Below are 27417 nucleotides of genomic sequence, written 5' to 3'. Positions count from 1 at the left end.
CCCTCCTCCGACTGAGTCAGCCAGGTGCCCCATTTCTATTTTATTTTATTTTATTTTTTTAAGATTTTTTATTTGACAGAGAGAGAGCACAAGTAGGCAGAGGGGCAGGCAGAGGGAGAGGGAGAAGCAGACTCCCCGCGGAGCAGGGAGCCCGATGCGGGGCTCGATCCCAGGACCCTGAGATCATGACCTGAGCAGAAGGCAGATGCGTAACCGACTGAGCCACCCAGGTGCCCCTCTATTTTATTTTTAAAAGACCATGGGAAGGGGCACCTGGGTGGCTCAGTCAGTTAAGTGTCTGCTTTTGGCTCAGGTCCTGATCCCAAGGTCCTGGGATAGAGCCCCGCATTGGGCTCCCTGCTTGGCGGGGAGTCTGCCTCTCCTTCTCCATCTGCCTCTCCCCCAGCTCATGCTCTCTCTTGTTCTCTCTCTCAAATAAATAAAAGACCACAGGAAAATCAGATGCTTTTCTAAGATGGATCTTTTTTTTTTTTAAGATTTTGTTTATTTGACACAGAGAGAGACACAGCGAGAGAGGGAACACAAACAGGGGGAGTGGGCGAGGGAGAAGCAGGCTTCCCGTGGAGCAGGGAGCCCAATGTGGGGCTCTATCCCAGGACCCTGGGATCATGACCTGAGCAGAAAGCAGACGTAACAACTGAGCCACCCAGGCGCCCCCCTAAGATGGTTCTTAATTGTCAAGAGTTACAGTGGCTTCTTCCTTATTTTTACCGTTTCTTAGAAAGCACTGTCAAATTTTGTGCTGAACTTTTTTTCCTTCAGCTGTCTTTAATCAGAGTTGTGTTTGAACAGGTAGTCTTAAGTTCTCCTGAGACCTGTGGAAAGTTGCAACAGTCCTAGTGGGGAAGCTTCTGAAGCCGTGAACCCAGCTCATCCTTTACTATGTGATTTTGGTAACTTATATTATTTCTCTGGGTCTCCATTGCCTCGTCTGTAAATCCAGCTGTCTTGTGGGATTTTTTGGGAAGACTGAAAATTCTAATGCATGTGAATCACATAAATTGGGACAGTGTATGGAAGACTCTAAGTGTCCAGTTAGGGTTAGCTATTGTTTTTCTAGTAGTGTTATGTTCTGAATGGAAACAAAGATGATTTTCATTTTACTTAGAAAGGAAACTGAAAGCAAATTCACCAAAATAGCAAGGCTACATGTAATGATTTCCAATTATGCACTGGTGGATAGAATCCAAGTGCTTGAAATCATCTTAGCCAAAAACATTTCGAAATAACACCATGGTACGATAATCAAGAAACACTTTTTTTTTTTCTTTGCTAGATCACATGTATATGAAGAAACAAAAACCAAGTCAGTTTTCATTTCAAGTCAAAGCAGCATGGGACAGAGGAGAGCCAATGTAGGCTTTTCAAGCTAAATATTTTAAGATTTCAATCCTAGTTCAGCCAGGAATGTTTAATTTTGGGTAAACTTCTTTACCTGCCTGATCTTGTTAACACATCTGGGAAACATGGGTATTAATATCACACTCACAGAGGGCATTGTCAGAATTAAATGACCTAACGTATATTAAGTACAGAGAGGGCTGCTTGTATAATAAATTAGCAATAGCTAGCCCACAATCCAGCACTGGGTACCAGGCATTGCTCTGCACTTTGCATGTACTAACTTCTTTTATAGCTGGGGAAACTCACGTCACACAGGGAGTAAGTGTCTGAACTGGGATTTAAACACCTGCAACACTGCTCAATGATTGATCATTATTAGCACATTATTTTATTATTTGTTCCTAAGTCTGTTCTAATGGGACCAGTTTCTTTTATTCATTCATTCACTCATTCAGGCATTCTCTCTTTCCTTCCTTCTTCTTTGCTTCAACAACTGAGAGCCTCCTATTTTTTAGATAAAATATTAATATGAAAAAAATAGAAATAAATAAGTCAAAGTCTTTCCCAGCAAAGAACTCACAAAAGTCCTTGAACAGATGTTCTATTCCTTCCAACTTGTCGTTTCCCATTCATTTAAGAGTAAGTTTCAGGAGTGGTAAGACTTTCATAATCAAAGTCATGGCTTGCGCGGGCCCAGGGAGGGATTTCTTCTTCCAACTGCTCAAAACGGGGATAGGCTGGAGAAGGTACAAGGCAGCCCCCTTTAGGCTTTCTAATCGGGACTCGGCCATCTCTAAAGGCATCCAAATGCAACTGGAAAACAGCCAAATGTCATCACCATTTCTCTTTAGCCAGAGACTTTTTTCTCAAAACACCTGCACATCCTTAATGTACTCCATGCTCCCTGAAGTGGGCCATTTCCTGCAGGAATGTCCCAGCAGTGCCTGCAACCCATTAGCAGATGGTAGAATCGGTTCAGTGATTTGCAATCATCATAACATTTCTGTGGTAAATCTACTGATACATACTGTACATCAGTACCATATATCAACTACTATACATACATTGAAAGGTGCACAGTTCATAAATGCACGGCACAATGAATTCTTGGCAGAATGAACACACATATGTAATGAGCATCTTTATCAAGAAATAGAATTTTACCAAGAAGTCTCCAAGACCTTCCCCCAGGCCCTAAACCCTACCTCCACTCCAAAGATAACCCTGTCCTAAAAACCATACTCTAGGTTACAATAGCATGTCCTCTTTCTGCTGGGCTTCTCTCACTCATTGTTGTGTTTGCAGACTTATCCACTTTGCCGTGTTTAGCAGTAGATTGTTAATTTTCATAGCTCCCATTTATTGATTTCATTGTTTAAATATACCACAATACATTTAATTATTTTATTATGATGAGCATTTGGAATATTTTGCTATTACACCATGCATTTTCTTGTACATATCTTTTCGTCGACATGTATGTATGCATTTATGTTGGGTATATACCCAGGATTGGAATCACTGGTTCATATGGTGTATGCGTGTTCCCCTTGAGCATATACCTCCAAAGAGTTTTCCAAAGTACTTGAACCAATTTACACTCCCACTAGAATACTATACATGTGAAAACAACTCTGCACACTAAATGCCCCAAAGTGAGATTGCTCACAGAGAGTAAGAATGATCCTGTACTCAGAGAGCTAAAAACATCTTAATCCGATTGCTCCTTGTCTATTAGCTCATACTTCAACCACATATCTATAATAGTTCCTGTTTGTCCAAAAGTTGTATTCCTTCCAGAATTAAACGTACACGCATGCTAAATCCAAACTGCTTCAATTACAAAGTTTGTTTGCCCTCAGTTCATCTAATGTTTTTCATCTTTATCTCTTTTCTAAATGTTTGAGTTTTCCCCATTGGATTTTTGTTTTCAGTATGCTCAGTTTTTTATGAAGATTTTCTTTATTTGTCAGAGAGAGAGAGAGCGCACAAGCAGGGGGAGCTGCAGTCAGAGGGAGAAGCAGACTCCCTGCTGAGCAAGGACCCCCCCCCCCCATGCGGGACTTGATTCCAGGGCCAGGCGATCATGACCTGAGCTGATGCGGGACTCGATCCCAGGACCCTAATGGCCTGAGCCGAAGGCAGACGCTGAACCGACTGAGCCACCCACACGTTCCTGCTTGACAATCATTTTCCAAAGTATCAGCTGTTGAGTGAAAACAAAACATCTGAATAATTGTGTGAAAGCTGCTATACCAAGGTGCGGGCTTCGGGCTGACACAGCATGCCAGGACCAGCGAATTGGACCCGAAGGCAGGCCTTTATTTGGCGCCCCTGCAAATCTGGCGATACGTCCTAGTTTGCGAGTCAGCAAAAGAGGGGGGTAATTCCAAGAAGAGGGAAAAGCGCTCCCTGTTCAGGCCTTCAAAGCAGCCCATAGGACTTGGGTCAGAGTGAGGGCGATACAGCGGGTCAGGTGGAGGCTTCAGGTCGAGGAAGGGGCCAAGGGGTCTGCAAGTCCCGCCCGGGTCAGGAGTCTGCGCCGCACTGAAGAGCCAGAGAGGGAGGGAGGGCGGGGGACAGGGAGAGAACGAAGCTAAAAGGCAGAGCTCGGCGCGCGCTGTCTCCGGGACACACTCCCATACACACGCGCGCGCGCGCACACCCGGGACGTAAACAACAGAGGAGGAACCAGCGCCGGGCCGAGAGCACCCTCCGGGTGGCAGCCGGGACCGCGCGCGCCACCCGCGGCCGCCCCCTCCCCGCCGCCGCCGCCGCCGTTCGTGGGCGCGGACCGCGAGCGGGCAGAGGGGACCGAGCCGCAGAGGGCGCACCCAGCCCCGCCCCGCCCCGCCCGCCGGTCGCTTAACTTTCGTTTCCCCGGTGGCGGCCCGAGAGCGGCGGGGGCGGGACCGGACGAGCCCATGGCCTCCGCCCTCCGCCCGCGCTCCCCACTGCTGCTCGGGCGCCTCCCGGGGCCGCGACGCGGGGCCTGCGCTCCGGCCATGGCACCGCCGCGCCGCTTCGCGCTGGAGCTGCCGGGCTGCACGCTGGCTCACTTCGCCGTCGGCGCCGACGCCCCCGGCGCGCTCCCCGACCCCCGCGCGGCCGCGCTCCTGGGCCCGCCCGGCCGCAGCTACTCGCTGTGCGTGCCGCTGGCGCCGGGCGGGGACTGCGCGGCCCGGGTGCGGGCGGCGCGCCTGCACCAGCGCCTGCTGCACCAGCTGCGCCGCGACCCCCTCCAGCGGTGCGAGCTGAGCCCGCTGCTGTGCTACGGCCCCGGCGGCGGGGCGGGCGGCGTGCAGCACGGCTTCCTGCTCCACGACCCCAGCGACAGCCCCGACACCCGGCGCGCGTTGTTCTCCCTGCTCGGCGAGTCCCCGGAGGGCCCGCGTCTGGGCGAGTTCGTGGGCGACGCGCGCCGTCAGGTGTGGCAGCACCTGTGGGAGCTGCGGGACGGCGCGGGGTGGCGGCAGGTGGGCCCCCGCGAGCGCGTCGTGTCCGCCCCGGAGCCCGCCCTGCACCCGGTGGTGCCCGACCTGCCCAGCTCTGGGGTCTTCCCGCACCGGGAGGCCGCCCGCGCCGTTCTGGAGGCGGTAAGAGTTCTGCCCCTTCCCGGCACTCGGGTGGGCCCCCCAGACAGGGAGTGGACAGGGCGCGCGCTCTCCGGGGCTGGCCTCTCCAGCCTGGCCTCTGCTGCCCAGGGAACTGATTGACGCCGTCGACAAACCAGGCCGCCTGAGTGCCAGACTCTGGTTTAGACACTGCGGCTTTTTTCTCCATTCTTGGCCGCCAGGAACTTCCCATCCGAGGCGGGAACTGATGTCCCAAGGCCACGCTCGCCAGGCCTGCTCTGAATGCGTGCAGAAGGCGCCTCGGGAGGGAAGAGGCCGCCGGGTGCGGGGAGGATCATGCCATCTGGGAGGCCGGGGCATGATTTTGGGGAGAAAAGGGCATGAGTTTGGGGTTTAAGAACCTTGTTCTAAAACCGTGGCTGCCTGCTTACTGGCTGCCGGTCCAGGTCGCACGACCCCTCTGTTCTCCCTTTGGTCTGTGAAACACTTGCTTAGCCTTGGTCAGGACAAGCAGAGCTCTGGCACACAGCAGGTGCTCAGGAAAGGAGAGCGAAGATTCTTTCCCAGCGCAGCCTGGGCGGGGCCTGGGATGTCCAGACTCGGCTTTCTGAGGCTGCACTGTGGAATTTAGTGCACTTTGCAAGCTTTTGGGATTGTATTACGAAGCGGTTTAAAAGGGCAGGACCAATCGCTTGGGTTTAAATCCCAACGCGGCATTTATTACCTGTGTCACTTTCAGTTTCTTATTCTCCCCCCCCCCCCGCCCCCCGCCTCAGTTTCCTTAGTTCGTAGCGGGGAATAATAATGCTGCCACCCTCACCGAGTTACCGTGAAGGCTGGCCATGTTAATCCTCGAAAGCACTTAGAAGATGAAGCACACGCATGTACAAACGTGCGGGCCTCGCTGCAGAGAGGCCGCGGTAAGCAGTGCGGGAAAGCGGAGGTGAGAACTCAGAACGGCCCGGGACGCCCGCGCAACTCACCCGGGACCGCGGCGCGCGGTTCTCTTCTCCGCCCCCTAGCGGTTAGGAAGGGACGGTGCTGGCTGCTCCCGGGAGCTGCGGCCGCAGCTGGCACACCACGTGCTACAGTTTCCGGTCGCTGGGTCACCCTAATCCGCACTTGCGGTCTTGCCTGTCCTTCCTCCTCTGGGGTAGCTGGTCAGCGTGGGTTGCAGACTGAGTGAGCTCAGCCGCTATCGCCTTTTTTGAGGCACAGCTATTCAGTAAAAAATGAAGGAATTCAGCCCTTCCCAGGTTCAAAATGCTGTGAATTTGGCACGGCGTCAAACACAACTTACGCCTTCTTAGCATTGGGCAATCTTGCTCTCAGCAGTTAGAGACCGCAGAAGCCCCGCTGCTTCACTGCTCACGCGCAGACATTGTTTCGCAGTGTATACCCTTCATTCCTGAAGCCCAGGCAGTGCTTGACCTGGTTGACCAGTGCCCGGAGCAGGCCCAGAGAGGAAAGTTCCCGGTCATTGCCATCGAAGGACTGGATGCCACAGGTAATGCTACCTTTGAGTTATAGGCAATGCGATTAATTGATCCCTTGCGGGAACAGACAGGTCTTTAATAAGTCAAACTCGATACAGAGTTCAATTCATAAGCTTCATGTCGGTCTCCAGTGCGTGCCGGGCCCGGAGCTAGGCAGGCCTGGGAGACAGACGAATAAGACCTCCGGCGGGAGGCCAGGGGAGGCTGGGCCTCAGGTGCTCTGGTGACCGCGAGAAGGCACTGAATGCGGCCTCGGTGTGGGGAACGGGGCCGTGGTCGGGGACAGCTCTGGAAGGGCTGACCCCGGGACTGTTTTCGGAACAGATCAGAGAAGTACCGGTGAGGAGGGCAAAAGCGGTCCTCCCCGACAGAAGAAAGAGCGCGGGGGCGCCTGGGTGGCTCAGATGGTTAAGCGTCTGCCTTCGGCTCAGGTCATGATCCCAGGATCCTGGGATCGAGTCCCGCATCGGGCTCCCTGCTCCTTGGGAGCCTGCTTCTCCCTCTGCCTCTCTCTCTCGCTCTGTCTCTCATGAATAAAAAAAAAAAAAATCTTTAAAAAAAAAAAAAAAAAGAAGAAAGAGTGCGGGCGAAAGTGAAGGGACTTGAGCCAGACCGGGGTATCCGGGAACCACAGGCCGCTCAGAGGGCCCTTCTGGAGCAAAATTAGGAAGAACTAGGAAGCGGAGGGGAAAAAGCCTTGGAGCTGCCAAACAGATACCAAAACACAACGGACAACTCACACTTAGCCCCAAACACAAAAAGCAGGAGAAGCAAGGCGCCAAGGCCAGCAGGATCCAGCCAAGGCCGAGGTCCGGCTTGGGGCAGACGTCACGTGGTTCAGCGTGAGGCGGGGCTCCCTCCGCAGGAGGTGCGGAGTGTTTTGAGGAACCAGGTGGAGGTTTTCCCAGGCCCGGAGGTCTACGCCAGAGTTTATCATTAATTTGTAAACAAGAGCACCATTTTGGTTTTCTTCAAAGTGTTGTGATACCACATAGAGGAAACCCCGGTTCCTAAAGGTCTGCGTTTTTGTTTTTTTTTTTTTAATCAAGAATCATAGTAGGCAATGAACTGCTTTGATTTACAGGTGGATAGAGTGTCTTTGCTCTTTCTGGGCTAATATGAGCATTTGGGAGCCGTTTGGTGGCTGTGGTCATGAAGCGCTATGTTTGTGTCTTTTCTGCAGGCAAAACCACTGTGACCCGGTCAGTTTCGGACTCACTCAAGGCTGTGCTCTTAAAGTCGCCCCCCGCTTGCATCAGCCAGTGGAGGAAAATCTTTGATGATGAACCAACTATCATTAGAAGAGCTTTTTACTCTTTGGGCAATTATATTGTGGCTTCTGAAATAGCTAAAGAATCTACCAAATCTCCTGTGATTGTAGACAGGTAGGTGTAAAGATGCTGTGAATTTGGCATTTTCTCCCTAAGTGTGTGCACGTACCTATATATTGCAAGTATACACCTGTGTTTATTAAGTCAAGCGGAATTATGATAATAATAGGAATAATGTCTATGATTTGTTAACTACCCACACCACAGGCTGGCATTTTGCTAAGAGCATACATACATTTTACTGTATCTGAACAATTACATTGTAGGTGGATACTAAATGTTATCCCCAATTTACTGATGAGAAGCCTAGGTCTTACAAGGGTTAAGTAACTTGCCACTGACTAAGCTAGAAATAGCATATTGGGGATATTGACAAAGCCTCTGCTTTAGAAATCGATGCTTTCAGTAGTTCATTTGTTCGTCAGCTTATTTATAAAACATTTATTGGGCATCTACTGTGTGCCAAAGACTATTCTCAATTTAGGGGATTCAACGGTAAATGAGCTAGACGATGATGCTCTGCTTTCATGGAGCAAACATACTGTTGCAGGAGAACAGTCAAGTGCATAAAGACATATGGTAATATGAGAGCATGATAAATACTCTGAAGAGGATAAATCAAGGTGGATATGGCTGAGGATGGCCTCTCTAAGGAGGTAATGTTGATCTGAGTTCTGAATGCCCCAAAAGAGATGGGAATGAAAACTATGGAGTAGCAGCATTATGGAGAGAGGGGTCAGCAAAGCCTACAGACAGAAAGAAGGTAGCATATTCAAGGACTAGAAACAGGCCAGTGTGATGAGCACATAATGGACGAGGGGCTGCTTTCTGGATGAATGGACAGAGAGAGGCGGGGGATAGAACAGCAGGGCCCATGGGCCAAGATAGTGCGGATTTTATTCTGAGTGCAGAGGGGAGCCATTGGAAGGTTTCAGATAATGGAGTGACATAAACTGCTTTAGATTTTTAAAATTCCATACCTAAGAAGTAGCTTAAAATACCACAAGAATGATTGAAGTGTATGGCAAGCAAGTCATCCTCGGCTTAAAATCACCCAACTCGGTGATACGGAAATCACAATCACGGTGAAATCCCATTTTGCTCTCATCAGGTAGGTGAGAACCAATGAAAATGTGCTGAGACTCAGAGCTGGAGATCACGGGGGTGGCTAGAAGCCCTACAAGGCACTGGTGGGGGTGGACACGGGGCTCAGAGAGCGATCTGAAAGGGACAGCAAAGTGAACACTGCTTTCACCTCCTGAAGAAATGCAAAAGTTTCTTTTTTAAAATTTATTTCTTTTTTAAAAATTTATTTTTATTTTTTACTTAAATTCTGTTAATTAGCACATAGTGTATTATTAGTTTCCAAAGTAGGGTTCGGTGATTCATCAGTCTTTTTTTTGAAGATTTTATTTATTTATTTGAGAGAGAGAGAGTGAGAGAGAGCACAGCACGAGCCAGGTGAGGAGAGAGAGAGAAGCAGACTCCCCACTGAGCAGGGAGCCCAATGTGGGGCTCGATCCTGGGACTCCTGGATCATGACCTGAGCTGAAGCCAGACGCTCAACCAACTGAGCCACCCAGGCGCCCCTCATCAGTCTTATATAATACCCAGTGCTCATTACATCACATACCGTCCCCAATGTCCATCACCCAGCCACCCCATCCCCCCACCCCCCTCCTTCAGCTGTGTTCATAATACTGAAAAATTTGAAAAACTGAAAGCCCATCAGTAGAAGAAAGGTCACATAAATACTAGCATATTTGTGAAATGGAGCACCATTCAGCAATATAAATCAGTACACTGCATCAGTGTGCATAAAATGCAAAACCCTCATTTTGACTGAGAACATCACGTTTCAGATAGGTGTTCAGTAGAATACAAGCCAAATAATAACAAACTGTAGAGTACGGAGGGGAGAAAGGATATTGAACAAATTTAACAGTGCTAAGGAGAGAGAAATGCAGTTGATACACAGTACAAAAGGTTGAAAACCCCAATTGAATTATTGTTTAATGTTCAGTGAATGTGTCTTGCTCTCTGCAATTTTCCTTATTTTTGGAAAGATAAGCAATTGTATTGAAGTATGACAAGTATGCAGGAAAAAGCACTAATCATAAATGTAAATCTCAAGGAATTTCAAGTAGTGAACACACCCAAGTCTGGATGCCTGCACCCACATCCAGACTTAGAACATTACCACACCCCATAAAGCCAGGTCATTCTCCTTCCCAGTCCCTGCCCATTCTCCCCCCACCCCCTCCCCGTAGTGAACACTGCCCGACCTCCATCACCGTGGAATTGTCTGATCTATTCATGACGCCCTGTACATGCAGCTGTGCCTTAGGACTACCAGCATCTGACTTCCTTCTTGCCACATAGGAGACTCGCCTAGCTGCTATGAACGTACATATTTTTTTTTAATAGAGAGTGCGGGGCGGGGCGGGGAGGGGTGGGGTGGGGAGGGGAAGAGGGGGAGGGAGAGAATCTTAAGCAGACTCCGTGCTGAGCTCAGAACCCGACTCCAGGCTTGATCTCATGACCCTGAGATCATGACCTGAGCTGAAGCCAAGAATTGGATGCTCCACTGACTGAGCCAGCCAGGCGCCCCTATGAATATTTTGTACATAACTTGGGTGCGGTTCCATATGCAGTTTTGGTGCATAGATTCCCAGGAGTGGAACCGTAGGGATGTGGGGTTCACATGTGTTCAGCTTTAGCAGGTATTGCAAAAAGTGTTCTGAAGTGGTTGGAACCACTCACCATGACCGCCCCGCCCCGCAGCGGTGTTTGAGAATTTCCTGTGGCTGGTGTCCTTGTCAACATCTAGCATTGCCTGCCTTTTTTTGAGGGTCTCCACTGGTTCCTGGTGGCCAAGCTGATAGTTACAAGCTAGTTTGCCATATCTGGAAATTTCTACCCCTTTCTTGAAATATCTTTCTCTGTACAATTTTCTGTGTCTCTGAAATATTCCATGAAAAGGCGGTTCAGAGCGTGTGTAGGGAATAAAGTGGGAAGTGGTGGGTTGCCAGGCAAGATGAACACAGTAAAAATAAGTTAGAAGGCCAGGGCCGTCCTCTAAGCTATGACACCAGCAGGCAGTTTTAACGCTGGGGATGGCAAGATCATTATTTCAGGGTTGCAAGTTATAGGGGATCCTGGGGAAGGGTAAGAAATTGCATTCCTTTTTTGGGACTTCTTCACCTGTGGGATGTTTTTACCCTATTATTAATGTGTCTGAATCTACCTACCATATCTGAGATCTTTGTTTTTATACAGTGTCCTTTTTCAAGGAGACAGACTAAACTTCTAATATGGGGTGACTCCCTGGGGCACATGATTTCTTCAGATGTCCCTGGAGTTGCACTGGTTTCTGCGTGTAGACAGACACCTATCCTCTCTGCTTCCAGTTTCCTAATGTGTTCAATGGAGATACTCCATATCCCTTCCCTGACTACCACTAAAACCTGTGGTGAATATCCAACGGGTTGATACACGGGGAAGTGCTTTGCAATAGCAAATTGCTATTAAGATATAAAGCATTATTATATAAGCTATGTACAATGTGTCGGCAAATTGCATTTGATTTGAACTGATGTGGCTTGCCTGATGGCAGGAATGGAAAATTCTAAATGGTGGAGAGTCTGAAATTGATGGCCAGCGGGTATGATTATTTAAAATGAGCGGCAGCGTTGTTAGTGAGAGAGCCCCAGCTATAGAAAGCAGGGCTCTCATTCTTCCCTTGCTTTTTCTTCTTTGTGTCTGTGAATTGTCAGCAATTTCGTTCTTTAGAGAGATACTGTATCACCTTGTCAAATGAGAAGAAAAGAGCGGTTATTTGTTGTCTGGGTGGGTTTTGTTCATGTGTAAAGATTTTAATGAAATCCATTTTAGACTACACCATCATCTAGCTGAACAAATGAGGGCGACAGAGTCATTTTTGATGGTGACTGTGGTTAAGGTTGGCAACTTAATCACCCTCATTACCTTTAAAAATCTATTCTTGCTGATGGTTTTTCCACAAAAAGAAGGCTTTTAAAATGAAGATGATATCAGCCTCTGTATTCATAGCTGAGTATTTAATTCACTGAACATGGGACATGTGCAAAATGCAGAGCAAATTGTAGTTTGGCTGCCAAGAAAAAGAACGCCTGGACCCTGCATGGATTTATTCAGCTTGGGAGACTAGACTCATCTCACAGAGAAGGGGAAGTGCACGTTTGTAGGTGGTGAATCAGGGACGTGATAGAGAGGAGGCTCCTGGGTGGGACTCCAGGAGCTAGCTGCTGTGGAGGCTGGGGGTTTGCAGCACACACCTCTGGAGGTGGACAGGGCTTGGAAGGGTGGATGGTATTGGAATTGACGATCTCCCAAATTAATTTTTTTGGTCCTTTTCAGTATTGTCTGTATTACCATCATTTGCAAATGCAGCTTTAGTTACAACCAGTGTCCAGTAAGAATAGTATTGTCTTATAATGACAGGGTGATACAGTTTTTAAAGGACTTGTCTCTTTTTATTTTTTATTTATTTTTTTAAAAACATTATTTATTTATTTGACAGAGAGCTAGTAAGAGCAGGAACACAAGCAGGGGGAGTGGGAGAGGGAGAAGCAGGCTTCCTGCCGAGCAGGGAGCCCGATGCAGGGCTCGATCCCAGGAACGCAGGATCATGACCTGAGCCGAAGGCAGATGCTTAGCGACTGAGCCACCCAGGCGCCCCAGGACTTGTCTCTTTTTACAGCAACTATGGAAGGAAACAAAAGTTGCACGCTTTTCATCTTCCAGATGGGGAAGATGAGGCTATATTGGCTTAAATGAGTTACCTGTGTCCACAGAACCAGTAGTGGGCAGGGGATAAATCAATACGCAGCTCAGAAAGCACTGTGAATTTATTTTGTAGATCCCAGTACATCCTTTTCACTGTGAAAAGAAGTTCAAATATAAAATGGTCAAGAATTTAGGATTTTATTTATTATTTCTTTTAAAAGATTTAGTTATTTTAGAGAGAGAGAAAGCGTGTGTGCGTGAAAGCGGGGGGAAGGGTCAGAGAGAGAGGGAGAGAATCCCAAGCAGACTCCACACTGAGTGCAGAGCCCCATGTGGGGCTCGATCTCACAACCTCGAGATCATGACCTGAGCTGAAACCAAGAGTTGGATGTTTAACCAACTGTGCCACCCAGGCACCCCCAGAATTTAGGATTTTAAAACACTGAAGGCAGTAAATTGAAATACAGACCAGGGTGGGGCTATAGGTACTTCTCTACATTGGGATGTTTATAATAATTTTCATAAATATCTGTTGTACGTGATAGTCCTTTGATACTGTATTTGAAGTTTTGCATTTAGTCGCTTAAGATTGGAATATGACATGAACAGGGCAAGATTATAATAAGGTATGCCAGTCAATAAACTGATTCCAATTCATTCATTTGCACACCCAAAGAACATTTACTGCATACTGACTGTGAGCCAGACACTGGTTTCAGGTTTGGGAATGCAGAGGTGACTAAAAAAGGAATTTTCTAAGGGAGGAGTGGAAAGAGGTCATACTTATAGACAAATTGGTTTTCTTTACCATGAGAAGCTCTTCAGTAGAGTCGACCGTGAAAGACATTGAGGGCCCAGAGGAGGGAACCATGAGCTCTGCTTGGGGTCTCATCTGAGCAGGGCTCTGCAGGTAGAGTAGGAGTTTTGCTCGCTGAGAAGCTCACTCCAGGTGGAGGAAAGAGCATGAAGACAGGCTCCTGTGATTCAGCGTGCCGGGGCGCACACCCTGAATGCTGTTCTGTGTCTTAGCTAGGCTGGACGTTTCCGGCAGGCCGTGGAAAGCCATGGGGCATTTTGAAATAGATTGTCTTTTATTGTTGTGATTTTCTCTTCCTCCCCCTGCCAACATTTAAAATGAACCAGTCAATAGGGCCCTGCTTCACTCAGGGAGGATTTCACAGGGTAGTGGAGGTTGTATTTGTGTTCATTTCCCTCCCTGACAGGTGTTGACACACAGTGAGAGGCTGGGCGCTGGGCGGGACAAAGGCCGCCTCGCCAGGGTCCCCAGAACATGGATTTCATCCGCAGATTTTTATGTGGCCGAGACACAGGATCAGATGCCAGGGGACTACCAAGCACATCTCTCCTCCCGGTCGCCTCCCTTTCACGGAAGGCAATGTGGGCCAGGCCAGAGAGACGCAACAGTGTCACCTCATGACAGTGTGGTGTCAGCTGAGTCTGTGTCGCTCTCTGAAGAGCCCACTGCATTCTCATTGTGGTTGCTGACTTCCGTTTATTTTTTACATTTTATAAATACTTTAAAAACAAGATTTAGGGGCGCCTGGGTGGCTCAGTCGGTGAAGCTTTGACCTTCGGCTCAGGTCATGATCCCAGGGTCCTGAGATCGAGTCCTGCATTGGGCTCCCTGATCGGTGCAGAGCCTGCTTCTCCTTCTCCCTCTGCCCCTCCCCCCAAACTGGTGTTTTCTCTCACTCACTCTGCTCTCTCTCAAATAAAAAAAAAATCTTAAAAAAACAAGATTTAGTTTTATTTATTTGATGTATGCAATGCTAAGGAAACTTGAGCGGAGCCATCCCTGGTTTCAGCTTTTTCCCCCACCTGATTTTCGGGTGCACCCTGACCTTGGCCTCTGTGGATGCAGAACTCACTCCTGGTCCCCTTCTCAGGTACTGGCACAGCACGGCCACCTACGCCATAGCCACCGAGGTGACCGGGGGGCTCCAGCACCTGCCCCCGGCCCATCATCCTATATACCAGTGGCCTAGGGACCTGCTTAAGCCCGACCTGGTCCTGCTGCTCACAGTGAGTCCCGAGGAGCGGATGCGTCGGATTGAGCGCCGGGGCATGGAGAGGACCAGAGAGGAAGCTGAACTGGAAGCCAACAGCATATTCCGTCAAAAGTAGGTGTCCTGGTGTGCATGGCAGGGGTTCCTGGCCATGGTGGTGAGCTGGGATCAGCTCTGACTTTACGAACGTGGAGAAAAGGACATCATTCCCATCTTTCAGACCCACGATACAATATCCTCCAAGGGGGTTCAGCTCCTTCTGACGGTATTGTTCCCCCAGGGCTTTGGCATTGTGACGGTAAAGCCCCAGGCTATCTGACGGGGCCTCAGACCTTCCTTCTAGTCCTGGCTGTGCCGGGAACAGTGTGAACCTGGCTAAGACCATGCACGTTCCTGGGTCTTGGCTCCCCAGTCATAATCTAATGGGCACCGAGTGCTGATGAGCTCGCGGTGACTTTTTCTTAGTAGGTGCTTCCCGTGTGTCAGGCATTTGGGTTCTGATGCTCTCTGATCCTGGCAAGTGAACATGAGCCATACTTTACAGTTTACAAAACGGGGGCTCAAAGGACTAAGTGATTTGTCTAGGTTGGCCCGGGTACTCTTTAGTAAAACTGGGATTAAAATCACAGTGTTTTCTGATTTTAAAGGCAGTGCTTTCGTTTCTTTTCTTTTTTTTTTTTATTCTTATGTTAATCCCCATACATTACATCATTAGTTTTAGATGAAGTGTTCCATGATTCATTGTTTGTGCATAACACCCAGTGCTCCATGCAGAACGTGCCCTCCTCAATACCCATCACCAGGCTAACCCATCCCCCACCCCCCTCCCCTCTAGAACCCTCAGTTTGTTTTTCAGAGTCCATCGTCTCTCATGGTTCGTCTCCCCTCCGATTTCCCCCCTTCATTCTTCCCCTCCTGCTATCTTCTTCTTCTTCTTCTTTTTTTTATTCTTATGTTAATCCCCATACATTACATCATTAGTTTTAGATGAAGTGTTCCATGATTCATTGTTTGTGCATAACACCCCGTGCTCCATGCAGAATGTGCCCTCCTCAATACCCACCACCAGGCTAACCCATCCTCCCACCCCCCTCCCCTCTAGAACCCTCAGTTTGTTTTTCAGAGTCCATCGTCTCTCATGGTTCGTCTACCCCTCCGATTTCCCCCGCTTCATTCTTCCCCTCCCACTACCTTCTTCTTCTTCTTTTTTTTTTTTCTGGGATTCAACAGTCTTGCACAATTCACAGCGCTTACCAGAGCACATACCCTCCCCAGTGTCCATCACCCAGTCACCCCATCCCTCCCACCCCACCCCCCACTCCAGCAACCCTCAGTTGGTTTCCTGCAATTAAGAATTCCTCATATCAGTGAGATCATATGATACATGTCTTTCTCAGTGCTTTCGTTTTCATTAGAAATCTATGAAACACTAGCGGGAGAGTCTGGGCTGTCTTCTTGCTTGATGGCTGAGCATGAGTCAGCTCTGTAGGACAGGTTCAAAAAGCCAAAGCAGGGTAGTTTAGATAAATAAACAACGATAGCAGTGCTATCATAACACAATCCTGTTACAAATAATTGAATAACAACTCTGCTGTGCTCAGAGAAACCACATCAGACCATTTACTTGCACTAATTCAATTAGACCTCGTGACAAACTCACCAGGAAGACATGATGTCAGTCCTCATTTTACAGATGAGAAGACGGAGGTAGAGGGGAAAGAAATTTGTTAGCTTCACTCAGCTAGGAAGTGGTAAACAGCATGTGTTGTAACCACCTGCCACCATACTTCCGTCAGGCCGCCCGCACACTGATTCAGAGGTATCAAGGCTAGGTCACCCCAAAGGGAGATGTGGAAACCCAGTGCAATTTTAGAAGACTCAGCCATGAAAACAGTGCGTATGCTGAGGACCTCTGGCTTGTCTGAGATCCTTCAGGGCACAGACTGTGGAGACATTTCGCGGTTGTCCCATTAGTTAATCTCTTTGAGCCTCTGCTACTTTTTCTACAAAATGGGGATGACGTGGTTCCCTTCCTGAGGTCACCCTGAATATGAAACCAGAAGAATCATGCAGAACGCTGATGCTTGGTAGGTAATAGGTATCAATAAAGGCTAGCTATTAAGCCTTATTATGAATTTATGATTTATTAAAAAAATGTATCAAATGTCTCCCATGGACAAAGCTAGTGGCTGAGGGGAACAGTGAGATAAGCCAGATGGGGCCCTTGCTGTAAGCTATGTCCATTATGGTAGGAAAATAGCATTTGCATGGAGAGCCGTGTTAAAAAATAAGCCAACTCTTTTCATTCTGTCTGTCCCCAGGGTAGAAGTGTCCTATCAGCGGATGGAGAACCCTTGTTGCCATGTAGTTGATGCCAGCCCCTCAAGAGAAAAAGTCCTCCAGATGGTCTTAAGTGTAATCCAGAATAATTGTAATTAATTGTAATTACTGCAAAATGTAATTATACATTTTGCTAGATTTGATGTTGTTTGATGCATCTAGGCCCACGACTGGTTACCTGGTTTCCCCAGATTACTGTTGCATAAACATAGTATGTCCTAGAAAACTGGAGACCAGACATTTCGATTTTACTTAACCATTGTCCTCCCTTTTGACCAATGGACCCATCCAAGTTGAGACTGTCATGTTCCAGCCAGAGATCAGTGGTTGCTTTCTTCAAGTATAACAAATGTTTTCTTGGTATGTATTTTTAACTACGTCCCTACCAAATCCCTCCAAGTTTTTCTCATCCAGAAAGCATGAGGTATACAGAAGTAACCAGGAAGATCTCCCAAATCAATGGAAGCTCCTCAGCCTCTCCCATGCCTACACCTGGGCCACTGATGAGATCTCCATGTGGTAGACTTGCCTTCTTCCCAAAATGGCTGCACTTTGCTGGGGACTTGGCCCTGATCCTAGGGCCAAGTACTCTTGAAGAAAGGGTCCACGTGTCCTGGCTGTCTGAGGATACTCCCACAGAGCCATCTTTGGGTAGAGGACACTTACCCAGAAGACCTAGACTGTGCCCTACCACCTCTGAGATGGTCCTCGTGGTTAGCACTTCAGAGTCAAATACAGAGACTGCCAACCCCAGGTGCTCGAAATACAAATACACCAACCTTCTTTGAATTATGTTCTGCTTATTTATATTTCTTTCTTTTCCCCTGACAACACGGTTTTGGATATAATGAGTGTTTTGGACTGAGCTAGATGCATTAAACTTAGCCAATCGAGCAATATATTTATATTGATATTTACATCATGTTTCTCCTCAGTGTGGGGCTCTGCTTTACTAATTAAAATTGGAGCCAAGAAGCTAAATGCAATGCTTGTTGTGTATTTTCATTACACAGATTTAATTTATCTTACTAAATAAGCACAGTGGATCCTGGAATGGGATTTCTTAGGAAATTATCTTGCACTTAAATGTCTTATGCTTACACATGAAATCAGCTTTGAGATCTGTTTGCCTAGGGGGAAAAAAAAAGCTGAGGAAAGAGGAAATCTAATAACTATGTGGCTTTGGGTAAGTCACTAAACATCAATAGTTCATGTAACTTGATCTAAAAAGTGATAATAATTCTTTATTTGTCCTAAGGAGTTTGCTGAACCAGGTGATTACCTAAAATTCCTTCCAGTTCTAAGCTGGGTGAAGTTTGTAAATTAGACATCCCCCCCAAATAATTACATATAAGGCCTTATCAGGTTTATCATATAGAATCTTAAATTATAATAGGTTAGTATTAATAACTGCATCGTACTGTTTTTCAAAGGAATTATAGGTAATTTTTACATAATGTATTTACATGTATAAATATGTACTTGGTTTCAGTTGAAAATATTTTTAAAGCCAATAAATAGCATTAGGTTTCTGAAAGATGTGATATCTAATCATGTTATTGGTGTTATTTAAACAGTTTGAAAAGCTTATGTCGGCAGTCTAGAAAAGCAAACATTTTATGCTTTCTCTCTGTACCTTGCAAATGAATAAAGTTGCTGTGATTTTCTAATTTATGATGTTGTCACAGCGTATGTTGGTTGTTCAGAGGTGCTGGTCCAGTGGGGCTTTTGTATTGATGGGGGTTTTTGGTCAAGGAAGTGGGAAGGTGTGAGCTCGCCGGCCAAGGGGAATCTGTAGTCAAAGTGCTTTCAGAGGAAGGGAGGGCATTTTTGTTTTGTTTTAGAAAAATGGTTTCAGGAAAGTGGAATCCTTTCTTCATTGCAGATATTAAAAAGAAGAAATAATTCTTTGTACTCTTGGGTCTTTTTTTATTCAATGATAGGTATATGATTTTTAAGCATGAGATAAGACCATGCCTCCTGCCCAGCAGCTGATGACAAGGAATCATTTGTTTGGCTCCGTTTCATGACAAGTTCATTCTCCTTTCTGTTCTGTGACAGACCTTTCGTGGTCCCAAATATTTATGCTCCCTTTCTTCTACAGTAATAGAATGTTTGACATGACACGTGGCTGCCAAGAACCGTGAGTATATTTCTAGAGCTTCCTTCCAGCGGTCTGTGAGCAGAGGGGCTTACGGGGTGTCCCTTCCCCCTTTGACCCTTCACACGGCCTGGTGTTCGGCTGTGATAGTGAGCCTTCTCAGGACCAAGAGAAGAGGGTGGTGCTCTCGGGATGGAGAAGCAATAGGGTGAATGAAGGCTGCCCTTACTTATGAAAACGTAGATGGGGCCTAGGCGCGGATGCGTGCGGTACCCGGACGACGCGTCGGCCTGGGGAGGGGCTGTGGGGCAGATGCAGGACACGTGCGCAGCTCACCGTCCGCCTCCTCCGCAGCCTGCCCCCCCCAGTGGCACCTGCCTGCGTTCTCAAGAGTGGAAACTCCTTTTCTGCTGACCCTTCTCTCTGTGAAATCTCTCTCTTCTCAGAGCAATTGTGTAGGATCTTTTTTTATTAAAAAAAAATTTTTTTTAAGCAATCTCTACACCCAACGTGGAGCTTGAATCACAACTCCAAGATCAAGAGCTGCACACTCTACCAATGGAGCCAGCCAGGGCCCCCAGTTATGTAGCATCTTTAAAGTGTTTAGGCCCTGGGATCTTTCTGGAATGTGTACCAAGGAAATAATCAGTGATGCACATATAAATGTTATATATGCATAATATACTTCAAGTAATCGGGGCATATTTATGTACCTGTATAATGTACATTTATGTATAATATGTATTTGTTAAATACATTAGGGTAAATCCTTTTAATGGAATCCTGAGCAGAATGCAGAGCACCTAAGAATGTGTAAGGCATCAAAAATACCTTGCTTTCAGTGAGAGCCAGTGATTTAAATTTCAGCAAAAAGCGAAGAGATAGCTAGGATTATCTTACAACACTTCGTTAGGTTGGCAGCTCCGGAATGGGAACTCTGCACATTAGAGCAGAATATGATTGCAGGTGTTTTGGGGTGTTTTTGGCCTTAGGCTTTCTTCATATTCAAGCTGTTGTTTTTCTTTGAACCTAGGAGCCAGGCACTAAGCTCTGCTTCATGTTGGCAAATATATCCACCAGCAAGTCCATTTGAACCTTCGGGCTTCAGTAAATATAGCTTTGTTCATATACTTAGGTATTTTCCTTGTATGAGCAAGGAGAGGAGAAATGGATGCTGGCCTTTTCCCCCCCTGGAAGGTATTAATTTTTTCTTCACTTTAAAAGCTTCATGAAATCCATTCAGCCTATAGCTGTAATCTACAACTAGGAGAAAATGTTTTCCCTTTATGTTGCCTATCAATAATTTGGTCTTTCTCATGAGCACCATAACTGGTCAGTAGAGGAAAAATATTTAGTCCTATCAGATTTCAACTTAATATAACGTGATCTTTTAACGGTCCTTCTAGGTAATGCACACTCTTGGAGAGAAAACGCTCAGTGGATCAGATTCTCCTATCTTCCAAGCCTCACCCTGGCACCGCTCCAAGATTGCATCTGGGTCCTGGAGCCAAGAGTGCCATTTAGGCAACCATGGGGATGAGGGGAGAGGGGTCTGTGGTCACATTATCCTCTAACTGGGTGTTTCTTGTAGTCCTTTATGATGAACTTGGCCTCTGTGGGGTCTCACAGGTGTTTGGATCTCCTGAGTCTGTCTTCCATGCAGCTCCAGCCACAGTCGGCCTCATGGCCAGCTTCAGTTCTGGATCCTCCTCTCTGGACTCTCAGGGCATATGTCAAGGCCCCCTTTGCTCAATCATTCTGCACAGCCTGGTTTATTTGGGCATGACCTTATTTCACGTTGGTTCAGAGAAGTCCGAGGTCCCGAATGGAGAGACAGATGCTCTCGATGTCCCCTCACTGAACTGATATTCTCAGTTCTAGGGCAAAGCCTGGAGGTGGGAAATTGGGGTGTATGGGCCTCAGCACCTCCCCTTTTATTTTTCCCCTTAGGGAGCAAGTAAGTTCTGAGTTTCACAGTGATGTGATTTGGTGTGCATGTGTCCATCCATTTTTGCTGGGCTCTTGGTGGGTCCTTGCAGTCTAGAAACTCATGTCCTTGAGTTTGGGGAAATTTTCTTGAATTATTTCCATGACAAATTCTGTTCCTCACTCTGTTCTTTTTTTCTACATAGTTTATTATTTAGATGTTGGACATTTGGACCGATTTTCTAATTTCCTTATCTTTTCTGTCACATATTATCTTTCCTATACCTTTCCTACATTTTATAAATATTTTCGCAACTTTGTGTTTAAAATCTATTAAGACTTCCATTTCTGCTGTGAAGTCTCTAAATTCTAAAAGCTTTCTCTCTCCCTTTCTTTACCCCTCCCTTGCTCTCTTCCTTTCTTCTTCTTGTTACCTAATATTCTTTTCTTAAAAAATAATTTCTTTTTTCTTGGATGCTTGGTCTTTACTTATCTTTCCAAGGCTGTCAATGATGGCTTTGTCCAAAGTCCTTCATTTCCTCTAAGGTGGAGTTCTGTTTATTTGCACCTTCCTGGTAAGATGCTTTCTTCAGGTTCTGGTAATGCTTGGTGGCGGCTCATGACAGGTGTGTAAAATGGAAAACTTTGAGTGTAGCTTTGGATCTCATGGAGTGAAGCTCTCACCTTCTATAGACACCCACTGGCCTCTGTATCTATTTTCCCAGTACCCTGTTCACTCTTTAATGTGCAGATCTTATTACAACTCTTCCTTGCAGAAGATCTCTCTCCCAGGACTGAGCAGGGTTGAGGTTGAAGTGGCTAGCACCATGAAGTCAGCCAGCACAGCAATATTTGATTTTACTTAAAACTTTTCAGCACAGTGATTTTTAGACAATCGAATGTGAGAGCCTTTGAAGTCACAGTCTGTCCCCACCACCCTCTCTTCCTCTTCTTAAGGAGAGTAAGGAGCGCCTATCAGGAGGTGGAGATGGTACCAGATGGAGAGACAGACAGACAGACACAAACACACACAAACATACACACACACGCACACACATACACACGTCATCAGCATCATCGCCATACCTTCTGTGGCTGGTGTAGATGTTTTAGACAAACCCGGGTATGGTTTACCCTGCCTGGGGGTGTCGAGAATGGTTTCAGAGAGATGGAAACAGAAGAACCTCACATAAAATAGCTGTAAATACACGTTAAACTGGGTTGACATGCATATTTCTTGCCAAACCCTGTGCCTTGTTGTTGAGCGATGGGTCACTTGTCCTATTCAGTCAAATGCTTTGACCCACTAATTTTCATAAGTGAACTGATTCTAAGATTCTTGTGGGCACAAATTAAATACAAAATATCTAAGTTGGACCTGAGTATTTCATGTGAAGACTGTGCATTGGTCTGAATCGACGTTGCAAGTTTTTTATTGTTAATCTTGAATTTTTTTAAACAAAGTAAAACATTTAAGACATTTGGACGGAAAACCTGCAACACATTGCGTTTGGCTTGATGCCTGCTTGCGACTTTGTCATGCTAGCCCTTTTTCTCTATTTTGCCTGATGCAGACTTCAATCAATTCCGTTCAGAGCAAATATATCACGATTCCACTAGAGGGAGGAAAAGAGCCAATTTTAAACATTTCCAAGGGAGCTGTTCTTGTGCCCAGATAATCACTTCCCTCATTACACACAAACTGTGCTTGGAAAAACAACAGTGGTTTCTTTCATTTTTATTTAAATGTATGCTCTAATGGGAGAACAAAGGACAAAACATGGAACATTTCTAGGTCAAAGTAGCACGTCTTTAAAAGTGGCTAATTTCTTGCTTCAAGAATTCTAAATACAGCCCCGGGGTCAGAAAAATATTCAAAGAAAGACCTTAGTGATCAGAGAACTCAAATCTCTTTCTTTAATAGTCCTGGAAAATGAGGCCAGGAGGAAGACTTGTGCTGCTCAGGGTCATAGGATTTGTTAGCGGCAGATGCAAGGGTAGAAGAAAGTTTTCGGATTCTTTTTCTAGTGCTCTTTGTAACGCAGTAGATGGTGTCAGCAAATCTGATGCGGTAACTCTCATACACACCTCCGTAGACATATTTGTGTACGTACATATGCAAGTATATATTTTCTTCCCTGTGAGGTTTATGATTTGAGATTTGGCTTTAAGGAACATTCTGGGGCTTTTATGTGTCCTTGTTTATTGGCTTTTAAAACCTCCCCGCCCATGGGAGGGATGGGGTGACTGGGTGATAGACACTGGGGAGGGTATGTGCTCTGGTAAGCGCTGTGAATTGTGCAAGACTGTTGAATCTCAGATCTGTACCTCTGAAACAAATAATGCAATATATGTTAAGAAAAAAAAAAAGAAGAAGAAGAAGAAGGTAGTGGGAGGGGAAGAATGAAGGGGGGGAAATCGGAGGAGTAGATGAACCATGAGAGACGATGGACTCTGAAAAACAAACTGAGGGTTCTAGAGGGGAGGGGGGTGGGTATTGAGGAGGGCACATTCTGCATGGAGCACTGGGTGTTATGCACAAACAATGAATCATGGAACACTTCATCTAAAACTAATGATGTAATGTATGGTGATTAACATAACAATAAAAAATTTAAGAAAAATTTCATGATAAATTTTAAAAAAACAAAAAAAACCTCCCCACCCGAGCCCCTTCCTTATATAACTTGAGATGCAAATGGCACTGCTTATGTTGGGAATGGCTAATGGATTCCACAAGGTCCAAGCTCTTGTAATTATTGACCAATCACCAAAATACCATGGTTTAGAAAACACATCGTAAACTTTCCTGTGAAGTCTCCAAGATTTTTATTAACATGCGTGACATTAGTGGTCATGCTTATTCTGCCATAATAGAGGGCGTGTCCCATTTCTCTGAAATAATAAGGCATTTGGGGGAACTATCAAATTTCACTTTTGGCTGAACCTGGTCTATAAGCTCTTCCAAATGTAACGCATTTTGTGTTCCTCCTTGGGGTAGGAAAGATTATTTTCTGAGTTTTAATTGAAAAAAAAAAAACCACCCAAATATTCTATTCTGCTGTTAAAAAAAGAAAAGCGACCCACAAACGTGGACTTGTTTGAAGGCATAAAATAATATTTCTTTCAACATATTCTGTAGTCAGAACTTTTGTTAAGGAGTGTTCCCCAAGCTGCCGAATATTCTGACTCGGGGCTCTGGTCTCTTTCTACCTGGAGAAAACTTGCATAAAAGATGAGTTTAGGATTCAGTAGAAAATATGGAGATACGTTTCTAAGAATGGTGGTCATTCTTTTAATAAACAATTATTGTCTTCCTTTTCTGTGTGCATAAGTAAAAAGTGATGAATGAAAGAACCGGCTGCGAACAGGTGTAGGGATCAGTCCCAACCTAGTGGCTATGTGACCTTGCCTAAGTTACCAGAAGTTCAGTCTGGAAGGGGACCGAGAGCTGCCCACTTCTCCAGTTTAGAGTCCTAAATCCCTTATAATTTTTAACAGGATCAACATAGGGCATGTTGCTTTTATATCACTTTGTTACTGTTCCAGGAACTTGGGGAAGCACGCTGTGGGTATGTAAGTTGCTACCAAATGCCTTGGTTCCCACAAAACCTTTAGGTGAATTAGTCTTTTATTTTAAAAAATTCCCTTGGAATTCCCCAGGGGAGTCTAATGTGACATAGTGTGACTGAGGTGTGACCACTTCTTAGTGCTGCTTTCGCTACCAGCCCCTGGAGCCCGCATTCTCCCCGGAGCTGCCGCAAGGACTTCTTCACTGGTATTTCTGCCCACACGCCACCGCCCCCTATAGTCTACTCTTCACACAGCACCCAACCTAATCCTTCCAAGCCACCTTGTACTTCACACTCGGGGCTTCATTTAGGTCTTCTTTCAAGTCTCTGTTTAGCATTACTCCTAAGAAAGGCCTTCCCCAACGCCCGGTCCAAAATACCATTCCTTTCTCTTCCCCTTAGCTCTGACTCATTACTTCCTGTCTCTACCCGTGTCTCTGTCCACATCTACATCTGTCATATCCATCCATAACTATATCTGTAACTGCATACCCATCCCGTAACTATATATCCATGCCCAGAACTATATCTACAACATTTATATCCATACCCATAACTATGTCTTTATCCATTTGCATTTCTGTAACTCTATCTATATTATATGTGTGTTTATTTGTACTTCTGTGCTAAAATATACACTCCATGAAGGCAGAGGCTTGGCTTTGCTCATTGCTGTAATCCCAGTGTATTTGTCAGATGGATGAATGGATCTCCTGCCTGTCAGACTCAGGCTGGGATTTGGGTTGTGGCTTTTATTAGCTCTGTGGACAAGCGACTTAACTCTAGTGTGACTTCATTTTCTCATTTCTCCACCGAAGACATCATCATGTTCCTCAGATATCTGACGTGAGAGATAAATCAGATGCCACGATGAAAAGGAGTGATCAGTCCTTGCCTAGAAAATGCACCTTGTTAAGGTTAGTTTCCTTCCTCCTCCTTCTCTCTTGCTGAGCACCTCCGACACTCTCAGATCTCTGGGATCAAAGGGAAGCACAGCTCTTCATATTCATGGCTGACTTATTTTGGGAGTTGGCAAACTGAGACTTCCCTGCTCTGGAAAATGATCAACCTACACTTTGTTTTCCACAGGAGGATTGCCACAACGCAGAGCAAATTTATCCAAGAATTTAAGCATTGTGATGGTAAATATATTTTTCTCAAAGTGAAGAAGATTGCTAGTTTATTATTTAATTTTGCTAATCAACAAAAATTAAGAGTTAAGAGCTACGCCTTTATCATCTAGGTAACAAGAGTTTAAGCATTTTCCCTATCATCCAACACAAGAGACAGCCCATCGCATTTTATAAATGAAAAACTTTCAAGAAGTCCTCTTTCCATCTGTAGTTAAAAACCAAACACTTTTCCAATGGATAATGTTTCTCTCTTAGAAACAGGAATCACTGTACTCAATGAAAAGATTAGCACCAAGCATCTGCTAAGAGTTTCACACACATTATTGTATGTATTGTTCACATTAAAACCACGGATCAACTACTACTGTTGTCTTCCATATGCTGCAAAGGCATCAGCCAGCCCAAGGTCCCAGGGCTAGTTAACAGGAAAGCCTAGAATCATCCCTTGTTTGTCTGACCCCGGAGCCAGTGAAGGTCCTTATCCATTGTGCCAGGATGCCACGAGTGATGGCAGAGTCCGTCTCAATGACGTTCTAAATAAATAAAACTAAAAAGCAAATACCTGGGTCAGTAGAGCTTTGCATTTGTGTGGCCCTTCATTATTTACAGATGGTTCTTTATAAGCCATCTCGGCACCTCCCATTTTATATCCCTTTATAGCTGAAGCAGGAGACGTTACAGACTTCCCTGATCGTCCCCAGTTCATAAGGAGTAGAGACTGGAACTCCACATTGGGATTGTAGATCCTTGCTCTTTCCACCGTCCTCCTTGGCCTTTCTAGGAGGAGAATTTTGGTTCCACAATTAGAGACTTACTTCTGCAGGTACAGAGTATCTGCTAGGCGCCGTTGACTCTAGAAGTTGTTGCAAGCACACGGCTTTGGACAAACAGGGACACAATCCCTCCTCTGTGGAGGAGAGAGACAGAATGAAGAAGGAAATACGGAAGGAATCAGTGCCAACATTAAAGTGTGTGAGGGGGACAGGGAGCCCCAGGCTGGGGAAAGGGTTGAGATTTTAGATTGGGTTTTGTGTGAAGTGTCCTCTGCTGAAGAGCTATTTGAGCACCTGCAGGGAGTGAGGAAGCCGGCGTATGGTTATCGGGAGGACGGGGACTGGGAAGAGACAGTTGCTTATGCAAAGCCCCTGAGGTGATTAACGATTCCTGATGTGTCCAGGGGATCAGAAAGAGGCGGGGGGGGGGGGGGGGGGGGGGCTGTGTCAGCCAGGGAGCAGGTGAGTGCACAGCTCATGAGGTGTTCCATGTGGGCAAGGGGGTTCAAGGCCTGGTAAGTTCAACAAATCTGAGGCTTTGGTGCTCGCTGGCAGGCACGTGGAGGTAACCGGGGAGATGCTGTCCTTGCAGTAGCAGGAAATCAAAGGTGATTCAGGCACACATTGTTTCCCAGCTTCAAAAATGTCTCCTTTAAAGAGTCCATTCTATATCGTGAAGGCGAGCTGCATTTGCTGAGGTCGGTGAAACTCAGCCAAACGAACATCAATCAGTTCCATGCATTTGAAGAAGAGGCCTCATGGGTGTGTTGGGACATGGCCAGCCTGAAGGTGTTCCTGGTGTGAACCCCTGGCCCCCCTTCCCTTGGAAGACCAGCACCAAGCCTGCTGTTGGCTTAAGGTAGTCTTTCCCCAGCCATGAAAATCTTCCTGGCAGTTATCACACACATTCGTCGTGTTTCCCAGAAGACCTCAGGTTCTCTGGGTCCATTTATATGAATTATGTAGAGTGCAGTCAAATGTCCCAAAGTCATACAAGCTGTTTTAATTAAT

The 27417-nt window shown here is 46.2% G+C and overlaps 1 protein-coding gene across 1 annotated transcript; it reads left to right on the top strand.

Moving 5' to 3' along the window:
• Positions 1-4289: 4289 nt before the first annotated feature.
• Positions 4290-18558, top strand: CMPK2 (cytidine/uridine monophosphate kinase 2). The gene is made up of 5 exons (XM_021697682.1): positions 4290-4961; positions 6333-6447; positions 7620-7821; positions 14442-14675; positions 16883-18558. Exons 1-5 carry the CDS (start codon positions 4290-4292, stop codon positions 16998-17000), a joined length of 1341 nt encoding a protein of 446 aa, XP_021553357.1. The 3' UTR covers positions 17001-18558.
• The last annotated feature ends 8859 nt before the right edge of the window (positions 18559-27417 follow it).

The sequence above is a fragment of the Neomonachus schauinslandi genome, chromosome 10 (assembly GCF_002201575.2).
Source record: "Neomonachus schauinslandi chromosome 10, ASM220157v2, whole genome shotgun sequence".
Taxonomy (NCBI): domain Eukaryota; kingdom Metazoa; phylum Chordata; class Mammalia; order Carnivora; family Phocidae; genus Neomonachus; species Neomonachus schauinslandi.
The sequence above is the reverse complement of the archived record's forward strand: the minus strand, read 5'-3'. Positions and strand labels throughout refer to the sequence as shown.